The sequence below is a fragment of the Akebia trifoliata genome, chromosome 7 (assembly GCF_017979445.1).
Source record: "Akebia trifoliata isolate Shusen 1 chromosome 7, ASM1797944v1, whole genome shotgun sequence".
NCBI lineage: Eukaryota > Viridiplantae > Streptophyta > Magnoliopsida > Ranunculales > Lardizabalaceae > Akebia > Akebia trifoliata.
The window spans coordinates 833,960-858,192 of NC_141381.1; the positions used below are offsets into that span (position 1 = coordinate 833,960).

At 34.7% G+C, this 24,233-nt stretch overlaps 2 protein-coding genes and 1 long non-coding RNA gene across 32 annotated transcripts in view; 2 read left to right on the forward strand and 1 right to left on the reverse strand.

Moving 5' to 3' along the window:
* LOC147397855 (uncharacterized) lies at window positions 1–15,726 on the reverse strand. Of its 6 annotated transcripts, none has more exons than XR_015179632.1 (8): window positions 15,003–15,724; window positions 13,411–13,495; window positions 12,768–12,879; window positions 11,103–12,524; window positions 1,707–1,951; window positions 913–973; window positions 539–687; window positions 1–276 (listed from the first exon to the last, which is right to left on the reverse strand). It is a non-coding gene; the product is annotated as an uncharacterized LOC147397855 (long non-coding RNA). The 6 variants fall into 6 exon arrangements; XR_015179629.1 differs by having other exon boundaries at window positions 539–634; window positions 15,003–15,721; XR_015179630.1 differs by having other exon boundaries at window positions 539–634; window positions 12,413–12,524; window positions 15,003–15,668.
* Window positions 2,195–10,710, forward strand: LOC147397856 (uncharacterized). Of its 6 annotated transcripts, none has more exons than XR_015179627.1 (9): window positions 4,336–5,057; window positions 5,609–5,700; window positions 6,196–8,055; window positions 8,125–8,288; window positions 8,643–8,852; window positions 9,434–9,502; window positions 9,580–9,652; window positions 10,130–10,309; window positions 10,458–10,710. XR_015179627.1 is itself a non-coding variant. In XM_086446904.1 (8 exons), exons 4-7 carry the CDS (start codon window positions 7,787–7,789, stop codon window positions 9,457–9,459), a joined length of 669 nt encoding a protein of 222 aa, XP_086303030.1. In that variant the 5' UTR covers window positions 2,195–2,586; window positions 4,970–5,057; window positions 5,609–5,700; window positions 6,196–7,786; the 3' UTR covers window positions 9,460–9,502; window positions 9,593–9,721. The 6 variants fall into 6 exon arrangements, 3 of the variants coding, with proteins under 3 accessions (XP_086303030.1, XP_086303032.1, XP_086303031.1); XR_015179626.1 differs by having other exon boundaries at window positions 9,593–9,652; window positions 10,458–10,709; XM_086446904.1 differs by lacking the exons at window positions 10,130–10,309; window positions 10,458–10,710 and adding an exon at window positions 2,195–2,586 and having other exon boundaries at window positions 4,970–5,057; window positions 9,593–9,721.
* Window positions 15,727–16,226: 500 nt separating the features above from the next.
* The window catches only part of LOC147397857 (putative disease resistance RPP8-like protein 4), a 54,987-nt gene continuing 46,980 nt past the window's right edge, over window positions 16,227–24,233 (forward strand). For 2 of the 20 annotated variants that reach the window (XR_015179638.1, XR_015179636.1), the window contains exons 1-5: window positions 16,227–18,236; window positions 21,237–21,582; window positions 21,687–21,884; window positions 23,271–23,415; window positions 24,001–24,123. Coding sequence is in view for 1 of the 20 variants with exons in the window: in XM_086446908.1 (XP_086303034.1) it covers window positions 16,306–18,236 (1,931 nt within the window). In the remaining 19 variants the exon portion in view is untranslated. Of the gene's footprint in view, window positions 18,237–19,268; window positions 19,595–19,772; window positions 20,124–20,276; window positions 20,344–20,896; window positions 20,970–21,236; window positions 21,583–21,663; window positions 21,885–23,270; window positions 23,416–24,000; window positions 24,124–24,233 lie in introns of all 20 variants that reach the window. The other 18 variants (XR_015179643.1, XR_015179646.1, XR_015179645.1 and 15 more) reach the window with 18 other exon arrangements.

Below are 24,233 nucleotides of genomic sequence, written 5' to 3' on the forward strand. Positions count from 1 at the left end.
AAACTCCAAATTAAACTAAACAACTCAAAATTCATATTATATATTAAAATTCCATTACTAAACAAGCTCTAATTGAAACAATTGGATAGTTACAAATGAAATTATGTCACATAATTGTTTAGAAATAAAACACAGTTAGAAGCAAATGGTCGTGATGCCCTTGATCTCTTCTGCTCTCTCCGTTTTATCGCGTCCTCTTATTTTCCTCAAGATTTGGATTCCCCCCCCCCCCACATTGCTACTGTTTTGAAAGAAATCCTAATAGCGCTCTCGTACCTACACGAAAAAGATTTGATCTATCGAAATATCAACCCAAAGTAATAAAAGAACATAGTTAGATTTTATTCACAAATGTTAAAAAGTAAGAAATATATTATCAAAAGTGCTAGAACATGGTTCTATATTATATATATATATATATATATATATATATATATATATATATATATATATATATATTTTTTTTTTTTTTTTTTTATGAACAAGTAATCGAGCAAAAAGTAAAGACAAGGAAACTAAACCTAAGCAAATGCCCTACCAAGTTCAATTATCCCTGTTGTTTGTTGGAGACCACCTTCAAGAGTTCCAAGGGAGTAGTTTTCCACAACCCAAGCAAAAATTCCTTCATCAGTGACTATAACAATCATATGCCATTTAATAGTAAGCTTCTAGACTGTGGACAAAAGTCTGAAAACAGATTGTAAATGCAGAAATTGGCAAATATCAAATGATGCAAAATAAAATAACCCAATTTAAATAAACAAATACAATACTGCGATGCAAGCACACCCAACAAAAAATATATATATTTTATAAGGGGTTTTTTGACCTGCCATGCAAGCACACCCAACAAGGCAAAAGGTCGGATGACAAAGCGTACAAGTTGAGATTCAGCAGAGATTGTATCATTACCTTGCTACTTAATTTCTAGCATTTCCACATGTGAGAAGCTTCATTTCACCCAAACCAGCCTCTGGTGTGAAAGTGCTACAGTAAGTAAATGTTGAAGAAAAAAAGAAAGCGTAGACTAAACCATCTATTGTTTTTTTTTTTTGGCTAATATGTATGACAGGAGGGAATAAACAAGGAATTTGAAGACAAAAAGACTGAGATCCAAGCCAAAGTTGTTGAAATCTATGAAGCTTCTTCGGTTGAAATCAAGGTCAGTTTTTTTTTTTTTTTTTTCCTTTGCTTTTGGTCTTACAGTTACAGAGAGACTTATAATTGATTTTATCTTCTAAACAGACTTTGGTGAAGGAAAGAAAGGAATCAGGAATCAAGAAGAGCTCAGCTGAGGTTCACAAATTCCTGAAAGAACTAGCAAAAATCGGTAAAATTCAATCTTTTTTTCTTAATTTTGTTCTATTTTAAAATTTTAATTCCTTGGTGGGTATAATTAAAAATTAAAAATTAAAAGAGAGATTCTATTAACACACCAACTTTTACTTATAACACATCAATATATTGTTAAAAACCATTTCTTGATTGATTGTGCTTAAGGTATGTTAGATGGCCCCTGTCAACATAACTAAAAATCCTGGAACAATTATCTGTGTCAATTGGGATCATGTCAACACTAAACTATCGACATGGAATTGACTAAAAGAAATAAAAAATCAAAGTGATATTATCATGAAACAGTTTGGATATATATATATATATATATATATATATATATATATATAACAAATAATTATTGAGCATACCTCCTCTGCACTAAACCGATGAAGTGTTGGGGGAGGAACAAAAGCATGTTCCATATCAACTAGTGCAACCACCATCTTCTTTGCTTCGTTCTTAAACACATCCAATGCAGCAAAAATAAGAAGCATCGATGGAAATTCCCAACCATATAATGCATAACTATCTCTCTCTTAAACGGAGGATATCTTCCAAGACCCGGTGTCGAATTTGCAGAAGTAGAAACTATGTCTACCAGTACACGGTGCACCTGTTTGGTAGTCCGCATGAATAGCACAGAAAAAACAAAGTATGTCCACATCAAACACTACGTGAAAATCCGAAATTTTAACCAAAAAAATCGATGGGCCTGACCCGTCAATTTTTTATACCAAAATACCGCGGCCCTCGGACCACGTTTCCCATCCTCGTTCGATCTCACTCTCTCATTGTCTGTCTCTCGATCTCATCTCTTTCTCTGTCTCTGTCTCTCTCACAGTCTCTCTCTCTCTCTCACTCTCTCGATCTCATCTCACACACTCTCTCTCTCAGTCTCTCTCTGTCTTTTTCTCACAGTTTCTCTCGATCGATCGACCTTGCTCTTTATATCTCTCTATCTTGATCGATCGACCTCTTCATCTCTTTCTCACAGTCACTCTCTTGATCGATCGACCTCTCCATCTCTCTCTCTCTCTCTCACAGTTTCTCCCTCGATCGATCTGTCTCCCTCGATAGATCTCTCTCACTTCCATATCTTTCTGACGTAATCGCAATCGGATTTGAAGTCTCTAGGGTTTCGATTTCTCTCACGCAGTCGGATTGAACTCTCTAAGGTTTCGATTTTGTCACAATCCGTTGTCTTAGATTGGAAGCTGAGTTTCTGCTAAGATATTCTCACTTTTCTAGGTATGATCGACTGTAAATTCGATGATGATTTGTTGGTTTACTAGTGCGTCTTACGATTAAATCTATCTTCGATTATTTTAGTGATTCATTTTGTATTATTTTGATGGTTTTAATGGTGGATTCTATGAGGATTATGAGAGTTTGGATATGAAATTGTGAGATTATTCTGTTTTGTTGAGGTTTTGAAGGTATATGAAGTGGAAAGTTGGGTTTTTGGTTAATTTTTGTCGTACAATGAACATCTTTTAGTGTTTTCAGGTGTTTGTTGATCTTCTAAAGCAATTGGTTTGATTCTATTTTTTGTTTCTGTGAAATTGGTTTCCAAATGTTGAATTAGATGGTCAGATTCTTGAGAAATTATAGCCATGTAGATTGTAGATTGGAATTTTGCTATAGGTTTCATCAAAGTGTGTAATCTGCCTGATTTCATGGATAAAAGAGAATAAAAAGAACTATTGGGGGTAAAAATATATAATTTTTTATTCCCTTGTTAGTCTTCTTTAATGGACACACGTACACACACACACACACATATTGATTTTATAATTGAAGGTATGGATTAAATGAAATCATTTTTCAAATAAGAATGTAATTATCCTTGTTAATTGATATTTGTAAGTTTTGGTTATTTTGAGTGAAAGCTCTTGGTTTGTTAGGAGATTAAGATCTGATCCTCTTGACCGGAAAAAAAATCCAATTGATCACTTTTTGTTTCTTGAATTTTTTTCCTTTTTCTCTATTTGAGTTTAGGAGACTTGTGGCCTTCATTGCAGTGCAAACTTGAATTGCTTTGTATTTTGACTTAACACATAAAGCAAGCAAATGGATGGTGGTTGATATGAGATTAATTCCCAAATAAGCAAATGCCATTGTTCACCCAATATCTGTATAGAGTATGGATGATGTTGATGTAGTTTTCAAAATTCAGTTCATTATGTTTTCTGTATGTAATTGCCTTCTACTAGGAAGAACTATATATATTCTGCCTGGAGCTAAGGTAACTTGCCTCTCTCTCTCTCTCTTGTCCTTTTTTGTGTCTCCCATTTGATACAAGTTGTCCCAATGGACTTTGTGATGTGGGATTCTACAGTCCCTGATCTCTTATATATTTCCTTTACAAGTGGATTAGTCATAGGAAACCAGCATTTGTTCTTGAAAAAAATTCAATTTAGTCATACGAGTAGTTCAGTTATTATGGTTAAGCTTCACTTTAAATCTTTCACACTTTTTTCAACTGATAGTTAAACAACTTTGAGAGAAATTTTCCTAACAAGATCAAACAGCTCCCCTTGGATAGACATTTTGACATCAACAATGTCAAAGGGGTATCTTTCTCTGCTCTTTATTCTATTTGTATTCTATATATATATATCACAACATATATATCAGCACAAATTGAACATTTTGTATTGCACATTTCACCCTTAACCTTGAGTTCATTTCTCATAGGACTAGGAGTTCTGTTTGTTGATTTTTGGAGAGGAAACCATCCTCTCGAAAAAAAAAACCCAACACTTCTAACCTTGTGACTGCCTATTTCACCTTCAATTTTTTAAAATAGCTCATTGTAACATATCAAACATATAATTTAAAAGAATCTGGACTATTGAAATCCTAATCTACTTTAAGTTCACAATTGATGAGGTTGATAAGTTTAAGAATGAGCTGATATTTGTGATGGAAGTGACCTTCTTAGTGAGGAGAATATTCTCACTAAAAATCAGCCTTGTGAACTAGTCTGTAGTACCCTATGAGATTTTCAGGGAAAACGACACCAGATGATTCTTCCTAGCCTCTAAGTGTGTCACTTGTTTTCCATGACTCCATACATTGGAATGTTTTTGAATTTTCCTCAGGTTTCCTCTTTTAAGTTTAAATTGGTTGTTATTGTTTTGTTTCTTGTGCACAACATTTACTAACTTATATGCTCAAGTGAGATGTCATAGTTTGGGAAAATGGATCATGGGTATTTGGTGCTTTTTGAAACATAAAATGTTTCGTTGAATTATTTTTAGTTATTTACATGATCTAATGAGTACTCTAATTGTGATGATAGTCCAATATGCGAATTTTGGTTACTGGGGGCGCCGGATTCATTGGTTCTCACCTAGTGGATAGATTGATGGAAAATGAAAAAATGAGATACTCTTAATTTTCTTTATTTTCATAATTATTTTCTTTGTTTGATTGTTATATATCACCCAAGTGTTGGGTGATATCACTCCCGCATAAAATATTTAGGTAAATAAAAAATAAAACTTGTAGTATGCAAATACTAATGCCAAAAAAGTAGGTAGATGAGTTGATATGTGTCTAATCTTTTAGACAAATGGAGTATCTTTCTTCCATAAGATTTATAGTAGGGGTCTGTCTTCTTTCTCAGGTTATTGTTGCTGATAACTACTTCACTGGCTCAAAAGACAACCTCAAAAAATGGATTGGTCATCCAAGATTTGAGCTTATTCGGCATGGTACTTCCTTCTCTTAACTTATATTTCACTGTACAAAATAGCATATCACATCCAGTTAGAGTATATGCTTTAGTTGTGGTGCCAATCTTATCTTACAAATACAAACATTCCATCATCATATTCTTCTTTTTCTTCTATTGGTAGAATGAAGCAGAGGAATAAAAGTGCATTTAAAATTCCAGTTTTATTTAGATCCACTTCAAAAAGATTAAATTAAACTTAGCTGGTGAATAAGAAGATACATGTTCCCACTACGTTTTAACTTTCGTAAATGGTTTTGAGGGATAAATCATCTAGGTTGGATCTAGCAATTCTCTAGAGCTATTTTCTCTGGATTTATTAATGTTTTGTACTTCCTGCTTCTTGTTATTATGTTTCGCTCAAAATGGTTTACTTATATCCTCTACTGTCTTCACCCAAATTCGTGTCATTGTAAGGGTTTTTTTTTTTCATCCTTATGTCTCGAGTTTCAGGAATTTTTCTTAAGGTGAATGATTATTTTCTTAATTTTTGCTCATCCCCTGATAATTTTGTATTTACTCTTCTTGTAGACATCACAGAGCCACTGTTAATAGAAGTTGATAAGATATACCATCTTGCTTGCCCTGTTTCCCCAATTTTCTACAAATATAATGCTGTAAAGGTACGCATTTATGTATTTTCTCTTGTACATGAAGTGCTAACCCTCTCTAGTTTCCAAATTTAAGCCACATGATTCTATTTCACAGCTCTGTCAGTGCATTCATCTTTTGCTGCAATATTGATTCTTACTTGCAGTAGACTATTTGTTTTTATTTTTTATTTTATTTAATTTTTTGCATGGTGGTGAATTCTGCCTTCCTTTACCACTTTTATGATAAATGTAAATTTATGTCTTTTGCAAGTATCTTTGTGCCTGTGTAGTGTATCATCCAATTTTGATAATGTTGTTGACATGTTATTTCACCCATTTATAAGGATCATAGTATTGAATTTCGACATATTTCCACAAAATATACTGAACTATTTCCACTTCCACAAGGGCCAATATCAAATTTAGCTGATAGTTTATTTTTGTATACATTTCAATGGCAATCACTATTGATTCATGAAATATCTAGGTGAACAGTAAATTTTGACAGAAATGATCAAATTTCAGGTATAATGATGTGTTGTCTTGACATTGAAGGATACTATGATGTGTTGCACGAATTAGGAGTTGCTATGATGAGGGGAAGCGTGTAGCTGAAACTTTGATGTTTGATTATCATAGGCAGCATGGCATTGGTAACATAACATTAATTATTTGCTACTTCTGTGGTGTCTATAGTTGCAGTTAATTATTTGCTAGCCCCCGTGTACTTATCATTTCTTCCCCCTACAAATACAATAGGCACTATTTTTTCTTTTGTGTGTGTGTAAGCATGTTTTTAATGATAGAAGAAGTATGATGGGAAATGAACGCAGGTGTATGCTATCCTGCTTGCTCTTAACACAACTTCTAGCCCAATTACCAGAACGTGTGGAAAAGGTTTGTTTTTTTTTTTTTGTGGCACCAAGTGGTACCTGTCTTTGGAAGCAGAATTGAAAGCCAAACTTGGCAATTTACAGAAGTTGCTATATCTATCCATGTTTGGAATGCACCACTTAATATAGTTGTAGCTCTCCAACGTCTTTGAGAGTAATAATCCAATGAGTCTAAATTGACCAAAGTCATGGAGTTTTAAGAGTTCTCTACAACTCCAATTTACATTGGATTTGTAATTAAACCAGTTCAATTTTCAGAACTCAGAGTAGTACAATTTTTATTAATTTTTCAGAACTCACAAGTACAACCTTGAGGAATCAGACATATCCTCAGTGCTCTTTGTTGCCTTGTCTCATTGGGTGGAAAGTGAGTCCTATTAACAGGGCACTGGCCATTCAATTTTGAAAGAATCTAAAATATGCTTTTTAGACATACTCTGAGCAAAACAATGGGGACGCATTGATGGTGTCTTTTATCAGTCAAATACATCAATAGGTCTCTAATTCTGAAACATGGAACCAAATCTCCCATCAATTTGATATATACTTCAAAATCCATGAAACCATTTCCCATGGATGAACAACAGTCGGCTTTGCATGGATAAATTAGGACTGGTAAATACCAATGTAGATGATACAAGAAGAGAAATTGGATTAGTATCTTTCTTCTAGGAAATTAACTGCTACTGACCACCCCTTCCCAGCTTCCCCAAAGAAATGTGGGCTAAGATTTTTGCACACTAGCCTTAACCTTTGTTGAGAAGCCTCTCTCAACCATTTCATTGAGAAAATGTGTTGCCTTAGGGATAGCATTATTTTGGATCAATCCTTGAACCATGATATTGAATGTAACATCATTTGGAATAGAACCCTTCTTTTCCATTGTCATGAACAAATCTTCAGCTTCTTTCAACATTCCTCCCTTAAGAAAACCGTTGTGCATTGTGGTATATGTTATAGTGTCAGGTCGAAGATCTTTGGTTGAAAGATTGCAAAAGAATTCCTTTGCCGCATTTATGTTCCCAGTTTTGCATAAATTATCTATAATGATGTCATAAGTTACAATATCAGCTTTCAATCCATTGTTTTCCATCTCATTAAATAGTTTCATAGCCTCGAAAAGGTAATTGTTTGTCCACAACCCATCCAACAATGTATTGTATGTGATGATATTTGGAATTTGGCCATAAGTTTGCATCTCATTGAAAAGCTCTTGATATTCGATGAAGACTGAATGGGATTTTGACAAATTCATCACACTAGGAACTTTCAATGATCCTTCTAATGGATACCTTGTAGATGATGTGTGTGTGTTTGGAGCAGAGGTTTTTGTCTGCAAGGAAAGAAGTAGAGGCGTAGGAGAGTGTCTCTCGATGATAAAGGGAGCTAGAACTAATAAGCACACTTGGAAGATTGATAACCTTTTAGATGAAAAAAGATTTAAGCAACGTCATTTGGAATCTGAAGCATTCATGGCTGGAAATCACGAATGGTATACATACATACATATTAGTACTATTTAATTTAATTTGTTTTCAATTAATTGGTATATATTTTGTAGGAAGATTGAGCTCTATCCAAATGGACATGGTGAGGGAAATGGAAATAGTGTTTCTATGTTTTTAGCTTTGGCTGATTCATCAAGACATTCTGTTGGTAGAAAACAGCTTGTGGATTTCACCTTGAGCCTAATGGACCGAAACCTGAAGAAACGACAAGCTAGTGGTAAGTATATGCATAGATCCTTGTACATGTTTTAAAACTCATCGATCTAAGTTGAGTAAAGTCACAAGTTGATTTTTATGAGTCAAATAATTGTAAGCTTTGTTTCTAAGTTGATTTTTATGAGTCAAAAATCCTTAAACACTAGTCTCAATTTTACTCTCTTTGATTACCCATCAAGTGATCAAAACCTTACTCTGTTCTATGGGTGCTCGATTATAGCTATAGCTGCACCACCAGCCCCCAATTTTACTTGTTCAATTAATGGTGTTATTAGTGATGTTTATGTGATTGGGTTTGGTCCAATTCCAGTAATTGATGGCTTAGGGAAGTGTAATGTTAGTGTTTTGGTTCCAGTTCTTCTATCATCTTTTGAGGCACTTAGGATCAATGAATCTAGTCTGGGTGAGGTTCTGAACCAAGGGTTTGATGTGCAGTGGTTCATGAACAAAACGTTTTCTAGGGATTGCATCGAATCTGGAGGACATTGTGGCTACAATTGGACTTCAAATGAACCGATTTGTTTTTGCAACGATGAAGCTTATTTAACGACTTGTCCTGCCTCAGGTACACATCTTAAAACTTAAACTTCGTGTGATGATTCTCTTTTTCTTAGTTCTTAAACTTCTGAAATCTGAATCGTATGGTTTTAAAACCTAGCTTTCCGAATTCCTAATCGGATTGTCAATCCCCGATGTGTTTTAATTCCAATCGTTGTCATCATAGGAACGGGATAGCGTTGTGGATTGGGAGTCACCCAAAGTCGCACGCACACGTAGTCAAAGTTCAAGTAGTGCTTGTTGTCCATATATTTTTTTAATATTTATTGTTCTAAAGCAAGCAACACGGGTTCCCAATTTTTTACGGAAAGGAGGTTAGTTAGTTACAGTGTTCCTATATCATTGGTTTTTGGGCCAGCATATGAATTACCTGTTTCATAGAGCTATTTGCATACATCACTTTTTCGTTAAATTTTTTTTTCCTGCTTTAGTGGGAATGCTTTTCATGTAATAGCCATTAATGTCTGTTCTCAAATCCTGTCCTAGTTTAAATAAGTATCATTATTTCTTGCTTGTTCACAGCAACAATTTGACCAGAGAGTGTAAATGTTGAAGCTGATTTTTTTCCTTCTGTTATTAATGTTTCAGGTGTCATATTTTTTCAAAAACCGTGATGTTACAGATATAGTGATCTTCAAGGCTCCCCCAGGCCTGCAGGTAAAATATGCAACTTTACTATGCAGCCTTATTCGTGCGATATATGTGATAAAGCCCTTCGAAATGACATCATTCAGTTACTTTGTGCAGGAAAATGGTTTTGATGTGTTGATCAAAAGAATTGTAGCCAAGGCAGGAGATTGTGTTGAAGTGAGCTTTCCCCTCCAAATATAAGCTACCACTTTTACTCTGGAAGATCCTTTTGTTTTACTCTTTTTGGTAATGGGTTCCACTTCTCTGCATGTCCATCACTTGAAATTTCAGCCCACATTCTTCAACTACTTGAAATAAGCCCCTGTAAGCACTCCAATCATATTGCTTAGGACCCTTGGCTTCTATTACACCCCACCACACATCCACCATGACCCCATCAACATCTACCCCTAGTTGCTTGAGTTGTTTCTCAATTTCGTCTTTGTTTTCAAAAACATTATCAACTGTCACCACACCCAACTATTCCACAACACCCAATTACATAATCAAAACAAAACAAAAACAAAAACAAAAAAACATGTCAACATTAGTATTTGATGATATATGTTCATGACCAACCTTAGCATATAGTAAATATTAAATGCTTACGTTCCAAAGTTTAAATGATACTTACTGGTAACATGACAAATACAGGGACATAATTAGCCAACATGCTGTCTTTCTGAGTGAGTAATGTTGGTGCCTGCATTTTTTTGAAGAAAGGAAGAAAATGGTCTTAGCTCTTGGGGGGTTTCCTTTGTGAGAATAGCAATGGAGATGCTAAGCTTTGCTGAATCAACATTGCTTTATAATGTTGGAGGCAATCATCATCAGGTAGATGCCCTTATCTTCAGGACAGAGACTTTTACTGTGGCACATACATTTGCTTTAACGAGACGTTCCAAATTTGTTCATTGTTTCTTATTTTAGGCACATTTTCTTAATCAATCATAACGAGTTTATCATTCTTTGTGTTGTGCAGATTTTCGCATTGTTCCTAAGGCCAAAGAAGGAGCACAAGTACAGGATTTACTGGAATTTTTACCACCATATTGTTGGATACTCCATCCTTGTTCTTGGTATCGTCAATTGTTTGTGTTTCGTGTTCTAAATTAAATCAGGAGTGTGAATTAAAATGCTGTATATATATCATATACTGCTTTATTGTCAGTTATTTGTAGCTTCGACAGAATTTTCGATCTTAATAAAGAGGTTTACATGTATATTAACTTTTTGATCTTTTGTTTTTTGTTTTTCTGTTTTTTTTTTTTTTTTTTTTTTATATTATTTTGTTCATTGTGATTGGTGAATTAGAGGACCGTGTTATTGTTTGTTAAACCTCCAAATTTGACGGTCATACTCTATGGATTTTTTTTTTTTTTTTTTAAAGTCCATTCTCCAATAATTTGATAGTCCAGGGCCGTCAAAAAAAAAATTCTACAAGAGAATATTTGACGGGCATATTTGACGGGAGGGTCCGTCAAATTTCTCAAAATTTGACGGGCTAAGACCGTCAAATATGAGCCTTTTTCACATAGTGAAAAGTGCATAAAGAAATATAGACAATGATATATATTGTAAATTTGCAAAAAGAAATACAGACAATGTTAATGGAATACCAGCTCACTTGTGAAAACTAGATTCCATGGTGCAGGGACAGTTGGTTGATTGATATATTCAAGGAAACCTTTGTGTGTACATTCATATTTTATAATGAAAGATTGAGGGCAGAAGTCAGGCACCAAATTGGAAGAACAATTACACAGAATCAAGGCCAAATTTGAGGGAACAGTTAGAGAAAGAAAAGTATAAGAACCGTAGCCATTAGCTCCAAAATAGAACAAACCTTCAATTCTGTAGACCCCCAAAAATACTATATAATGAAAATGAGCCTTTACAATGTTTAAAATTTTCAGCCATTCTTCAACACATTTTCTTGTACCACTGAATTTTAGTGGTCCATCAAACCACTTTCTTTTAAAGTTCTACATACAATCAAACATAAAATTTATAATTAGACTTACCCAACCAACATTGTCAAAATGTATTTAGACACCACATATGTATCTAATTTCTTGTTTTTAATGAAAATTCATCAAGGTGTGGGCCAACGCATGTATGTGATAGGGTACCAAGAAAATACGTCACGTGTTCAACAAGATAAGACTGTTTATTTGGTAGCGGGCCAATCCAGGGAGTACAGGATCATCTCCCCTCCACCACTTAAATGCTTAAAATCCTAGAGGATTGAGGTGTCACTTGGGCCAGTGTAGCAGTCCATGCGACCCAAATATGTACTTTGGTCAATATATAAAATCAACGGAGGTCCTCATTTGGTCTTTGTGAATTACAGGACCGAACAACCTCAGTACGATAGGCAGAGCCAGCTGCAATGGACAGATCCAAACCACATCAAGACCCATCTTTGGCCTGCAAATGTAATGTTTGCTCGAAAATTAAGGACATATGAAGGGCAACATATGTTGCCGACATGAACCCTGCAACACACACAAGACACCCACCCAAGCAGATTCACTGTGTCATCGTCATGCTCGTCATGCCAAATCATGTGGCAGTTACACACACACAGAAGCAACACATGAAGGCAAGTAGGCAACAATAAATAAGACAAAAGGTCCAAAATAATTTTACTAATGAACAATAACTTCTGACAAGGCAATACTCATGGTTCACAACATTACATGACAAAAAGGACTTGTGCTTGCATAAATATTCAGAACGGAACAATAAAATTTGAACCCAATCACACTGAACTAAAAGTGACCCAAGTCGAATTAAAAAGTTTGAACACACATGCAGACATAACTGTCCATCCCAATTCACACCAATGCAAATGTGTTGAAGAAATAGTCTCCATATCAACTGCCTCTAATAAACACTTTTACTACAGCTAAAGCTAATGAGGTCATACAATACCTGTTTGCAAAGAAGTGTATTAACAACCCTGTTTTTACCAAATCGATCGGTCAATCCTATTGTGCACCGGAAAACCCCACCAAAGCTTACATCTTCTCCAAATACGTAAGCACTGAAAAAAGAAAAATTATTTAATTTTAATTTACATGAAGATGTCAACATTGAATATCCATGTGAACTATATTATCTAATCATTTCCAATTAGTGACCTCAAGAACAAACTGTATCCCATCTCAACTGGCTATGAACAATGTGCTGAAAAAGACCAAGTTCACTTTATTCTAGAGTAGATTTAAAAATTAAAACTAAAAACTTGTTAAAGTATAACTTGAGCACATGATAGAGTAATTCTTACCTGCTGTGTATTGGGTAGTTGAAGAGGGAGAATTTGGTAGAATGCTGCACATGAAATCTTCAGCTTGTTGTCTGAATGGCTCAAAAGATTTATCCTTGTCAAGCAAAGCTCGCTACACCAATAATAACAAGAGAATGTTAAACCAAAGATTTAACAATACCCAAGCAAACTAAACACAAGCTTAATAATCTAGTTCCCCACATCACAAAATCAAAGATTTAACAATGCCAATTCAAACAAATAAATTAGGAAATTGAATAAAACTAGAGAAGTTAAATAAATGAGTAAATGATGAAAAATATAACAAATATTAGGCAAAAATAGGAAAGGAAGTTGAAAATTTATGGTAGTAGTTACAGTAATGTCAAGTTTCTAGCTATTATCAGATACGTGTCACCGTAACCTCCAACAAGTTTAAAAAATATAACAAATTAACAGAGATACATTGGCAACAAACTTGAACTACAGTCATAGAAGAAACAAATTTACACTATGAGAATCAAGAATCTTAATTCAATATGATGAGCACCTTTACATTTATGTGCCCTGTGAATGTTTGGAGAGGATTGTCAAGTACCCGTGTCACCATGCTTACATTGTAAATAAACAAAAGTTATAGTTGGAACACCAAGACAATACTCACTTTCCCAAAAGCCTTCTCAAATGTGGAAACCATTTCAAACACAAATGTGCCACGCCTAGTCCCCAAATTGTAGGCCGTACACAACCTAAGATGAGCATTAAAACTCAATTACAACTAATACAGTCATATGTACATATACATGGAGGGTTTGTATGAATGCATGAATGTATCTATTGGGAAAAAGAGAAAGGAATCACCTATATTGTCTGTTGCAAATAGCAAACCAAAAATACACCTCCCCTTCATCATCCAAAATTATATGGAATGGATTGTATTCAATCTCCCCATCTTTATAGATTATAGATCATTCTAGAAGCAAGCCATGTTAAAATAAAATATAAAAAGACTCAAGTATTCACATATCATAGTAATGAGTTTGAATGGTGATTGTGGGGCGATAGATCATAAGGTCAACAGACTCCTACGAGGCGTTTATAGAAACCAAATATGGAATTGATTCCCTTGCCAAAAAATGACTAATAATACTTTGAAATTATGGTTACATGTAAGATGATTAATCATCAATCAACAACTGTGCCTCATTTGCAAAGGAGGCATCTGGAATTTTCAACTAAAAGGCTTCCCACTCATTTGCACAAAGTCAAGGATATTGTTGGCCTGGCAAATGTTCACAGCTGAGATACAACTCACTTGGCCAATCTCAGAATCTATCACTGATGAAATTGGATGTTGATGCTAAGTTTAAAGAGTATTTCCATATGTCACTTGTTTCTTCATTCAATGCCCAGGTTCAAATGAGCACCTAGAGCTTTTTCATAACTTGCACAATATGATAAATAAATATAGATTTTAGGAATATAAAAAATACTTGTACATCTAATAAAAACAGAGTCACTTGTATATTCTTCTGACTTTTGTCTAATGTGGCATTTCAGAAATGAATAGAAGACATGGTGTTAAAATCATCAAAAGATGGACAAAAAGAAACCATGACCTTCTATGTTTGGCTCAAATCAACATAACTACCAGTTGAAAAAAGTGTGAAAGATTTAAAGTGAAGCTTAACCATAATAACTGAACTACCTATATGACTAAATTGGATTAAAGAAGACTAACAAAGGAAGAAAAAATTATATATTTTTATCCCCAACAGTTCTTTTTATTCTCTTTTGTCCATGAAACTAGGTAGATTATACACTTTGATGAAACCTATAACAAAAGTCCAATCTACAATCTACATGACTATGATTTCTCAAGAATCTGACCATCTAATTCAACATTTGGAAACCAATTTCACAGAAACAAAAAATAGAACCAACCGATTGCTTTAGAAGATCAACAAACACCTGAAAACACTAAAAGATGTTCATTGTACGACAAAAATTAACCAAAAACCCAACTTTCCACCTCATATACCTTCAAAAACTCAACAAAACAGAATAATCTTACAATTTCATATCCAAACCCTCATAATCCTCATAGAATCCACCATTAAAACATCAAAATAATACAAAATGACTCACTAAAAGAATCGAAGATATATTGAATCGTAAGACGCACTAGTAAACCAACAAATCATCATCGAATTTACAGTCGATTCTCTTCAAATCAAGATTTACAATTGATCATACCTTGAAGAGTGAGAACACCTTAGCAGAAACTCAGCTTCCAATCTAAGACGATGGATTGTGACAGAGATCAAAACCTTAGAGAGTTCAATCTGATTGCGTGAGAGAAATCGAAACCCTAGAGACTTCAAATCCGATTGCGATTGCGTCAGAAAGATATGAAAGTGAGAGAGATCTATTGAGGGAGACAGATCGAAAGAGAGATCGATCAAATAGAGTGGGAGATGAGATCTATCGACGGAGATAGATCGAAAGAGAGACTGTGTGTGTGTGTGTGTGTGTGTGAGAGAGAGAGAGAGAGAGAGAGAGAGAGAGAGATGGAGAGGTCGATCGATCAAGAGAACGACTGTGAGAAAGAGATAAAGAGGTCGATCGATCGAGATAGAGAGAGATAAAGAGCGAGGTCGATCGATCGAAAGAGACTGTGAGAGATAGATATGGAGAGGTCGATCGATCGATGATTGAGAGAGAGAGAGAGAGAGAGAGAGAGAGAGAGAGATGAGATCGAGAGACAGACAATGAGAGTGAGAGATCGAGCGCGAGATGGGAAACGTGGTCCGAAGGCCGCGGATTTTTGGCGTTAAAAATTGACGGGCCAGGACCATCAATTTTTTTGGGTTAAAATTTGGATTTTCACGTAGTGTACCCAATCTCGTACCCCAATTGCATGCATTGTTTTCTCTTTCTTTTCCACCAACAATAGGGTCGATTTTGGTATTCTCTAGAGAAAGAAGGTACATTAATTGCTTTAGAAAAAGAGAGAGAGATGGAGAAGGCCTTGACTCCGATAATGGTGTCCATCTCTTATCCCATCTATCACTTATTTAAATAAAACAAAAGCTTCTTGTTTTCTTAAATAATTTAAGAAATTGAGATGTAATAAGTAAAATGGTTTTATTAACAACTTAACGGATGCAATAAGTAAAATGGTATTGGTAAAAGAATATTTTTTAAATGGTATTTTCCATACAAAATCCAATTTTGTATTGCACTTTAAGGTAAATGTTAAAAAGGCCTAAGTAAAATTTGGAGTGACATGGCATTTCTATTTGAAAGAAGTGAGTTAATGTTTTACTTTCTCTTCCTTTGACAACGAGGTTAGTTTTGGTATTCTATTGAGAAAGAAGATACAATAATGGCATTAGAAAAAGAGAGAGAGGTGGATAAGACTTGACTCCAATGACGTCCATGTATTTCTTATCTCATATGCTATTTAGTTATTTAAACAATCAAGAGCTTCTTGTTTTCTTAAACCTCTAAGAGCTTTGATTTTATTTGTTTTTTCACATAATTAAAGAGAGAATTAATGGAAGAAGTTGTGGCAACCATTTTCCTTCGGAGATTAAATTCACTATTACGTGAGGAGTCTGAAATATTTGGTGGCCTAGAAGATGAAATCCTACTTCTTAAGTCCCAACTTTCACATCTAAATTCTCATATTCAACCTTTTCATAGCGAACTCGTTCAAATCGATTACTTCAGTGCCATGTCCAACATAATAAGCATTGAATTGAAAGAATTGATTCACAATTGGTTGGTTAGGTTCAAAGAAACCATCCATGACGCTGATGATTGTATCAATCTATTCATCATTCAGATGACTAATAATAGCAAAGATGGTTTGAGCGACTCAGATCGGATAGTGGCTGCTGCTCTGCTCGGATGTGAATTGAGAATTATCAACGAATGTTTCGTTGAAATTCTGGGTGTCAAGTCTCAGCTGGATACTTCAATTGCGTCAATGTCAATCGAACATAATGCCATTATTAATGATGAAGGTGAAAATTCTTTTATAAATAAATTTATTACTTTATCGATAGACCTTAAATCCTGCTTCATGTACTCTTGCTTTTACATTCAAAGTAGGTGTACATATAAATACGATTTGGTTCAACTATTGATGGCCGAAGGTAATATTGTCGAAGAAATTCCAGGAGGAGAGAGAATGGAGGATATTGTCGAAGGCAATATCAACAAGTTAATTGAACTAGGTATGGTTCAAGTTCAAAATGAATATCTGCCCGACTCTCTTCTCTGCTCTGTTCCCAAGCCATATCATCACTGTGTTGCAAAAGGAGATGCATATTTGTACATTAAGGATATTCGTCACCTACGTATCTACGACAAAGAAATAGTAGTCAACTTGGAAAATATCCATATCTCATCAATTCGATCTCTATTTATTTCAAATCCTTTGGAAATGAAATTATATAATTGGAAATTGTTGCGAGTGTTAAGACTCAATTATGAAGGAAGTAAGAGCATCATGATAGAAGAAGTGGGAAATCTGATAAACCTAAGATATCTAAAATTGACATTTCATAAGTTAAAGAAGCTTCCAGAGAGTATAGGCAATCTTCGAAATCTCCAAACTTTGGATATTGATTGTCCTCCGTTGAAAGATCTACCAAGTGGAATTCTGAATCTCTTACAATTAAGGCACCTTAATTGTAAAATAAACAGATACATTTTTGAGCCGAAACGAACTTTGGCCCTTATAGGGATAAGGCGATTGACGAACCTCCAGACTTTGAGTATTTTATACGTCGGTGATGGCATTGCCAGTGAGCTAAGTAACTTAACCCAAATCAGAGAGCTTGGAATTGTTCAGTTGGGGGAAGAAGATGCAAGTGAGTTATATGCTTCTATAAGGAAGATGACTGGACTTCTCTCCTTATCTCTATCAGCAACAGCTTGGAACGACTATTGTTACAGCAAAGAAGAGTTGCTACCTTCTTTGGAACCATTCTCGCCTCCGCCTCTCCTTCAAAAGCTTCGTCTAGTAGGGTGCTTACTGGAAATGCCTGATTGGTTCAGCTCCATGAAAAACCTCACTCACTTAGTTTTACGGTTTTCTAATATACTCGAGAACCCAGCTTCTGTCCTTGAGTCTCTTCCTAACTTGAAATTTCTTGAATTCTATGAGGCCTATGAAGCAAGGTATATTGGTAGAGAATTCTGCAGGTCTGGTGGGTTTCCTAGTCTAGAGACTCTCAAAATTATATCCCATTCTCTAATTGAATGGACGGAACTTGAAGAAGGATCTTTTCCAAGCTTGAAGTTCCTCTACTTTCATTGTTGGAGTTTGAGAACTCTCCCCGAAGGTTTGCAATTAATCACCACACTCCAAAAATTGAATATGCCCAATTGTCACGATGATCTTGCACGGAAGTTGAGCCCTGATGGAGGCCCAGAGAATTATAAGATCAAACACATCCCAAGGATAGAGTTTCATTGGTAAAATTCTTCACTTTTAGATTTTATTTCTTGACAACATGTTGATCGATGGTGTTAAAAAATGGTTGTTATTTATCAACTTATGAATTGTGGTTACAAGAGCTTTCTTTGTGTTAAATATATAGAGATGTTGGATGGTCATGATAGGTCTATAGAAATTTCTCAAATGTGACTACACTTTTAAACCCATTAATGTGGAAAGACTAAGCATTATGAAGCATTTTTTTTTTCATTTTTATATTTTAAATTCATTAAAGAGGTTGAGATAAATTAAGAATGTCATCTCGGTCTTGGAGTCAACCAAGCGAGAAAGTCAAATTGAATCATTCGTGATCTGGGATGACTCAACCGATATTTTGAAATCTTGGCGAAGCTTTTGAAAAGTCAGCCTAATTAACCAACGTAATTTCATATTTTATATTGTTTTCTAATACTTTAAATGGTTGTGATATATATAAGATATGATTTTGTGGTTGAGCATTTGAGCATCTGTTGAATTGAACCACCTTTTAATAGATAATAATCATTTAAATATACATCTATAAACTTCCACCTTTTAATACATCTATAAACTTCCATTTTGAATTTGAGCATCTGTTCTGCCCCTACAATTAATGGACATGGGTAGGGAGTATTTAGGGTATTTTAGTGTAAAAGCTTACCATTTTAAAATTTAAATATATATTACACATTGAAAAAACAGGGATTGGTAAGTATTTTGGAACGTGCACTGTCCCAATTATTCAACCACTCTAGTCATTCTAAGTAGAAATCTGATTTAACAAACAAACTAGTTTGTAATTCAAAATTGAAGTTAAATCATATAAAAGAAAAATGAGAAAATCATTAAAAGAAGAATGAAGATAAAAAAAATCTGATGATAACAGTGGTCCAATCAGAGAAGAAATCCCATATATATATATATATATATGTATATATAGCTATGTGTTTTTGTTTTCTTTTCTGTAAGTACGACTAGGGTACATAGAGAGACATGGACTGAATCTCTGACTCCCATATTTTCTTTAATAGTTGAGAAAAAGTCGTGCATTGCCTATGGTGTCGACATGCAGAGGAGCTGCAGCGAAAGAAAAAGTTGGCATCTCATACAACGGAAGACAAGCTTAATGCAGAAACAATAGGTAGAAGCTCACTTGATTCTGAAAGGGCACCAATAGTTCCAAGGAGAACTCATGGCCGGAGATAGCTTACAATGTAAGAAACTTTACATTTCAATTGTTTTTTGAACTTGGTATTTGCTTAATTGGATTTCAGGGTCCGTCTATGAATTCAACGCCTAATTTTGGGGTTTCACCCTTGTTTTGACAATACTTGAGTGCAAGGGCCTAGAGTTTCAGGTGATTGATTTTTTCATTTCTAGGATAAATCCCATTTTCATGTCCAAGACATACATGTATTGATTTTTCATTTGCAATGTGGCATAAAATGTTAGCTCAGTTCAAATATTGGTCTAATCAATTTTTGTAACTTTTTTCCTTTTAGATCATGTCTTCTTACATTTTGTTGCTTTTGCAGGATGTATTGATGTACAATTTTTTTGGCACATCTCCTCTGAAAAATCAATTGAGAGTAATCTATGTTTATATGAAGGAGCAAGACGTGCTTGACTCCGCTGCACCAAGTTTCACAAAATTTGGTAAGGCCAAACACAACATCCTTTGATCTGAACTTAAGCAATTGGAACGTTGCTATAAAACGTACAAGGCAAAGGTTATGGATTTGTGAGAATACAGAAGATTTTCGAAGCCTATGTTTGACTATTGGAAGAAGCTGTGCCTTGTCCAAGTTAGATTACTTGATGACTCACTTGCACAGGTGATGCAAGTTGCTAGCAGCAAAGAGGATTGGAGTTCATGTGGTATCAAGGTTTGAACTGGGATGTTTGAGTTTTCTCTTCTTTCTTTTTTCATATTTGTTTTTTTTTTTCCTTATTATTCGACTTCATCACTTGTTCTTATATTTGGTAGAGAAGTTCTGAGTCATTCCTAGGATTCTCTTACGTATTTAACATCTTCGCAGATATTAAACAAGGGTAACTTTGAGATGGCAACAATGTGCTTTGTATTGTCTGCAGATTTATCTTTAGGTGAGTGGATCGAACTTTCTTTCTTTAATTTAATTTAATTATTTTTTTTTTTGGCAAGAATTAAGGTTTCTTTGGAATTTGAATCTCATCCAGGAGGTTGATTTTAGGGTTTGGTTTTTTTCTTCTCTCTTGATGTACATCGAATCGATCGATCGATCGATTTCAGTGTATATTGTTTGTTGAAATTTGTTTCTCTTAAACCTTAACCCTAATAAATAAATAAATTAGAATTTGAGAGATTGGGCGGTCTCTCAAATTGTTAATCGACATTATAAATTTCTCAAACCAGATGTATTTGTTAAATTAAATTGTCCCAATAATGTATCATGTTTTACGGATCAGAAAATAATATATAGTTCAGGAACCTATGTTGTTGCAAAATTAGAATTTTGACTCTATTGCTCTGCTCAAGTTATTATTTTTGTTTTGCCCAATCCAAAATTGGTTACTATTTCAAGAAACCATAGCAACGAAGTTTGGATTCTGAAAATTATTTCGCATGGGTCAGTTTGATTAAATTCGGATAATGCACAAAAATTTGGGAAATTTTCAGGTGGAGGAATAGGCTACAAAAAATTCAAGTAGAGGGATAGATTAAAAGAATTTCTGACTATTTTGAAAAATCGGTGAGTTTTTTTTTCTAAATAATTGATGACTTATTAAAAAAATTGCGGATTTTTGCAATCGACCCATTAATCATTGATTTTTTCAATGAACCCCCTCTTTCGCGATTTTTTACCATACCAAGAACCAAAGGTCTCATTCATGGTTTAAAATTTCATCTCGTTTCGTACGAAACATTTCGGAATTTTAACTTGCCAAGAAGAAACATGCAATAATCTAATGATCCTTCAATGTTTCGTTTGTATCGAAATGTTTCGTCTGAAACAAAGTCACGAATGAGCCAAAGGGAGATGCAACTGTCACATATGAGGATCCACATGCAGCATTGGCTGCCGTGGAATGGTTCAACAACAAGGATTTCCATGGGAGTATCATTGGAGTATTTATAGCTGAGTCAAAGAATAAAGATGATCAATTATATAACTCGGGGAATCAAATGAATCAGATGGAAGATCCAGGTTTGGTTGGTGATTTTGTTGGGCAAGAGGATGCTAGTGATATGAATGAGAGTGGAGGAAGAGGTAGAGGTAGAGGTTGGGGTGATGCTTCAGGGAAAGCACGGCAACAAAAAGGAGACTGGTTGTGTCCAAATTCAACGTCTGTTATGTGACATTGGTGAGCAGCTCTTTCTTGTACATCTAGTTTTAGACTCTTTTGACTCTTTTGTTGTGTTATATATTATTGAGGATACATCAGGGGATTCTGTTTCATTTTGCTAGTAGTTGTTCCAATGTAAACTTCGCATTTCGTGGTGTGTGCAACCATTGTGGAAGTGCTCGGCCTGTTGGTGTCTCTGGTACCGGTGGAGGTGCTGGTGGTCGTGGGAGGGGTCGTGGAGGTGATGAATCTGGGGGTCGTGGCCATCCAGTTGGTGCTCCTACAGGGCTCTTTGGTCCAAATGATTGGTCTTGTCCAATGTAAGATTAATCTAACTTGTGTTCTAGTTTGATCGTTTGCATGCTTTGTGGGATTTCTGGAAAGTTTCGAAGGTTGATATTCATAATTGATTCTATCAGCTCATTTTTCTATTTTTTTTCCCACCTATTCATTTATATATGTCTAGAAGGTGACATCTTTCCTTTTGGGCTTATTTAATAGAAAAAAAGGGGCTGTGCCTTCTGGAGATGCTTTGCCAATGTGCTGCTACTATTCTTTTTTGTGCCTAGGTTTTACAATTTATACGTTATAATTGAATTGTGCATGTATCATAGGGCTAATGTTGAATTATGCAAGGTTGTGTAGTGAGTCAATTATATGATCTTTATAGATATTGTTGACACCCAAAAAAACATTATAAAAAAAATATTAGTGTGTGCTTCTTAGGAAAATTATTTTCTTAATGAGGCAATTTTATAAGACCTTATAAGTTTAAGCAAAGATACATAAAAATCATAACCGTTTTACAAAGATAACTACACTATTCATAGAACCCTTTTTTTGTTGAGCTAGCCATATTTCCAAATTGAAGCTAGAATCTATGACAATGTAATATTATAGCTCTATAATATTTTGATAAGTAGCATCATAGAGGTTAGAAATTTGTAGGTGAAGGCATGATTCGAACATAGATCATGGCATCAACACTCATCGACTTTACCAACTTAGCAAACTATATGAAAAATGTTTTACATAAATCTTTGAGTTGACTGAAAGTTCTTTTGAGAATGAATATGCAACACAACATAATTTTCTGCAAAGAAATTCTACTAAAAAAAAAATAAAGAATACATCGGTAGGATTAATATTTTTCTTGCTTGGTATAAATTCAAATACCGATGGATTATAAATACATTATGACTAAAATAATAAAGGAAATTGCAAGGAATAATAGTCCTTGAAAGAAGATATTGTCCTGAAGTGGTGAAGGTATGTGCAAAAAATGCATGTTTCTCGTCATCCTAATTATGGGTCTTTTTCGACATATTTCAAAGCTCCATAGGGTTGAGATAGGGGCACCTGTCGTTCCTTTCCTTTTTTATCAGTGTTATCAAAAGGGGCAAAAGACACTTGTCTAGGTGTTGCCATGCAAGGCCAAATCGCTTCACCTTCTCTAGGCTCTCCATTAGGTGTTGAAATACAAAGTTGTTGACTTCTGGTCATGTCAAATGAGGGTTTCAAGTTAATGGTATTATGGACAATCCAATTTTTTTCAATTTGTGATCCTCTTTTGGTAAGGCTAGATATGTTGGAATGAGCTCTTTGTTGCGAGTATGTTCTCGATGGTGAAGAGATGTCATTGGTTTTTTTTGTTTGTTTTGTTTTGGAAGCGCACATGATTTTGGTGTGCTTTTGTTGATTGTTAGGATAAATTAAAGGAAAGGGAGAGAGAAATGAGGAAGCGGAAAGAGAGATGAGCAAGAAATGGAGAGAGTGCGATTAAAAGTTTGTAGAAAGGAGATAGTTGCTTCTTATCAAGCTTTACTAGTAGAAATAATTAAAGATCCTCAGGTAGTTTCCAAATCTTATTTGGTTAGTTCAATGATGTTTGGTGGACCGTGCAAACACTTGTGAAATGGCATTAAATACCCTTCTTTTTTTGTGGTTTCACACAAAACTGGATTCACACCAAACACTTATTCTTTAGAAGTCTATTACTTCAAATTAAATCTCTTATTTTGGCTAATAATGGTAACAAAATTCGAATTTGTTATTATTCAGTGGGGGATTCAATTCGGTTAGTTCGAAAGTTACGTGAAAAATTGGCAAAATTCTGGAGATTATACAAAATATGTTTTTGGGTTTCTTGCCAAAGCCCAACATCTTCAAACTCTATGAAAATCCTGTAAAAAATGAAAATTTTGGAGGTGAAGGGTAAAATTATTCCCATGTTCCCCATTAATTGAGGAATACAATTAATTCATCAATTTGCCGATTTAATCGGTTAAGCCCTAATTTGGAGAATTTTACATTTTTTTTGAAAGATTCGGAGAGTTTTGTGACTATCTAATTGAATCCCAAGTTTCTAGTTTCCTGGTTAGTACCTACTTTGAGTTAATTAAATATAACTTTTGTGCCTGCATATGCATTTTTTAGGCATCTTGGACTGAATCAAAGCCTAAGTTGGAGAAAATTCCCCAAAGGCGTGCTATTAACTCTGAATTAGATCAAGTTGACACAGAAAAGCTCTTTCGGGAGCACATTAAGGTTCTTCACGAGGTAATTCCACAACCATTTCATGTTACCTCTTAGGATTTCCATATCAGAATTGTTTCTAATTACACCATGTTGTTGATCCTGTAATTATTGAAGGTACACGCTCTTTGAAT

Excerpts from the sequence above, each read along its gene's own strand:
- LOC147397856 (XM_086446904.1), top strand. The coding sequence starts at position 7,787 with ATGAAGACTGAATGGGATTTTGACAAATTCATCACACTAGGAACTTTC. Across the intron at positions 8,056-8,124 it reads ATGGCTGGAAATCACGAATG|GAAGATTGAGCTCTATCCAA; the intron begins GTATACATACAT and ends TATATTTTGTAG. Across the intron at positions 8,289-8,642 it reads GAAGAAACGACAAGCTAGTG|TTCTTCTATCATCTTTTGAG; the intron begins GTAAGTATATGC and ends TTTTGGTTCCAG.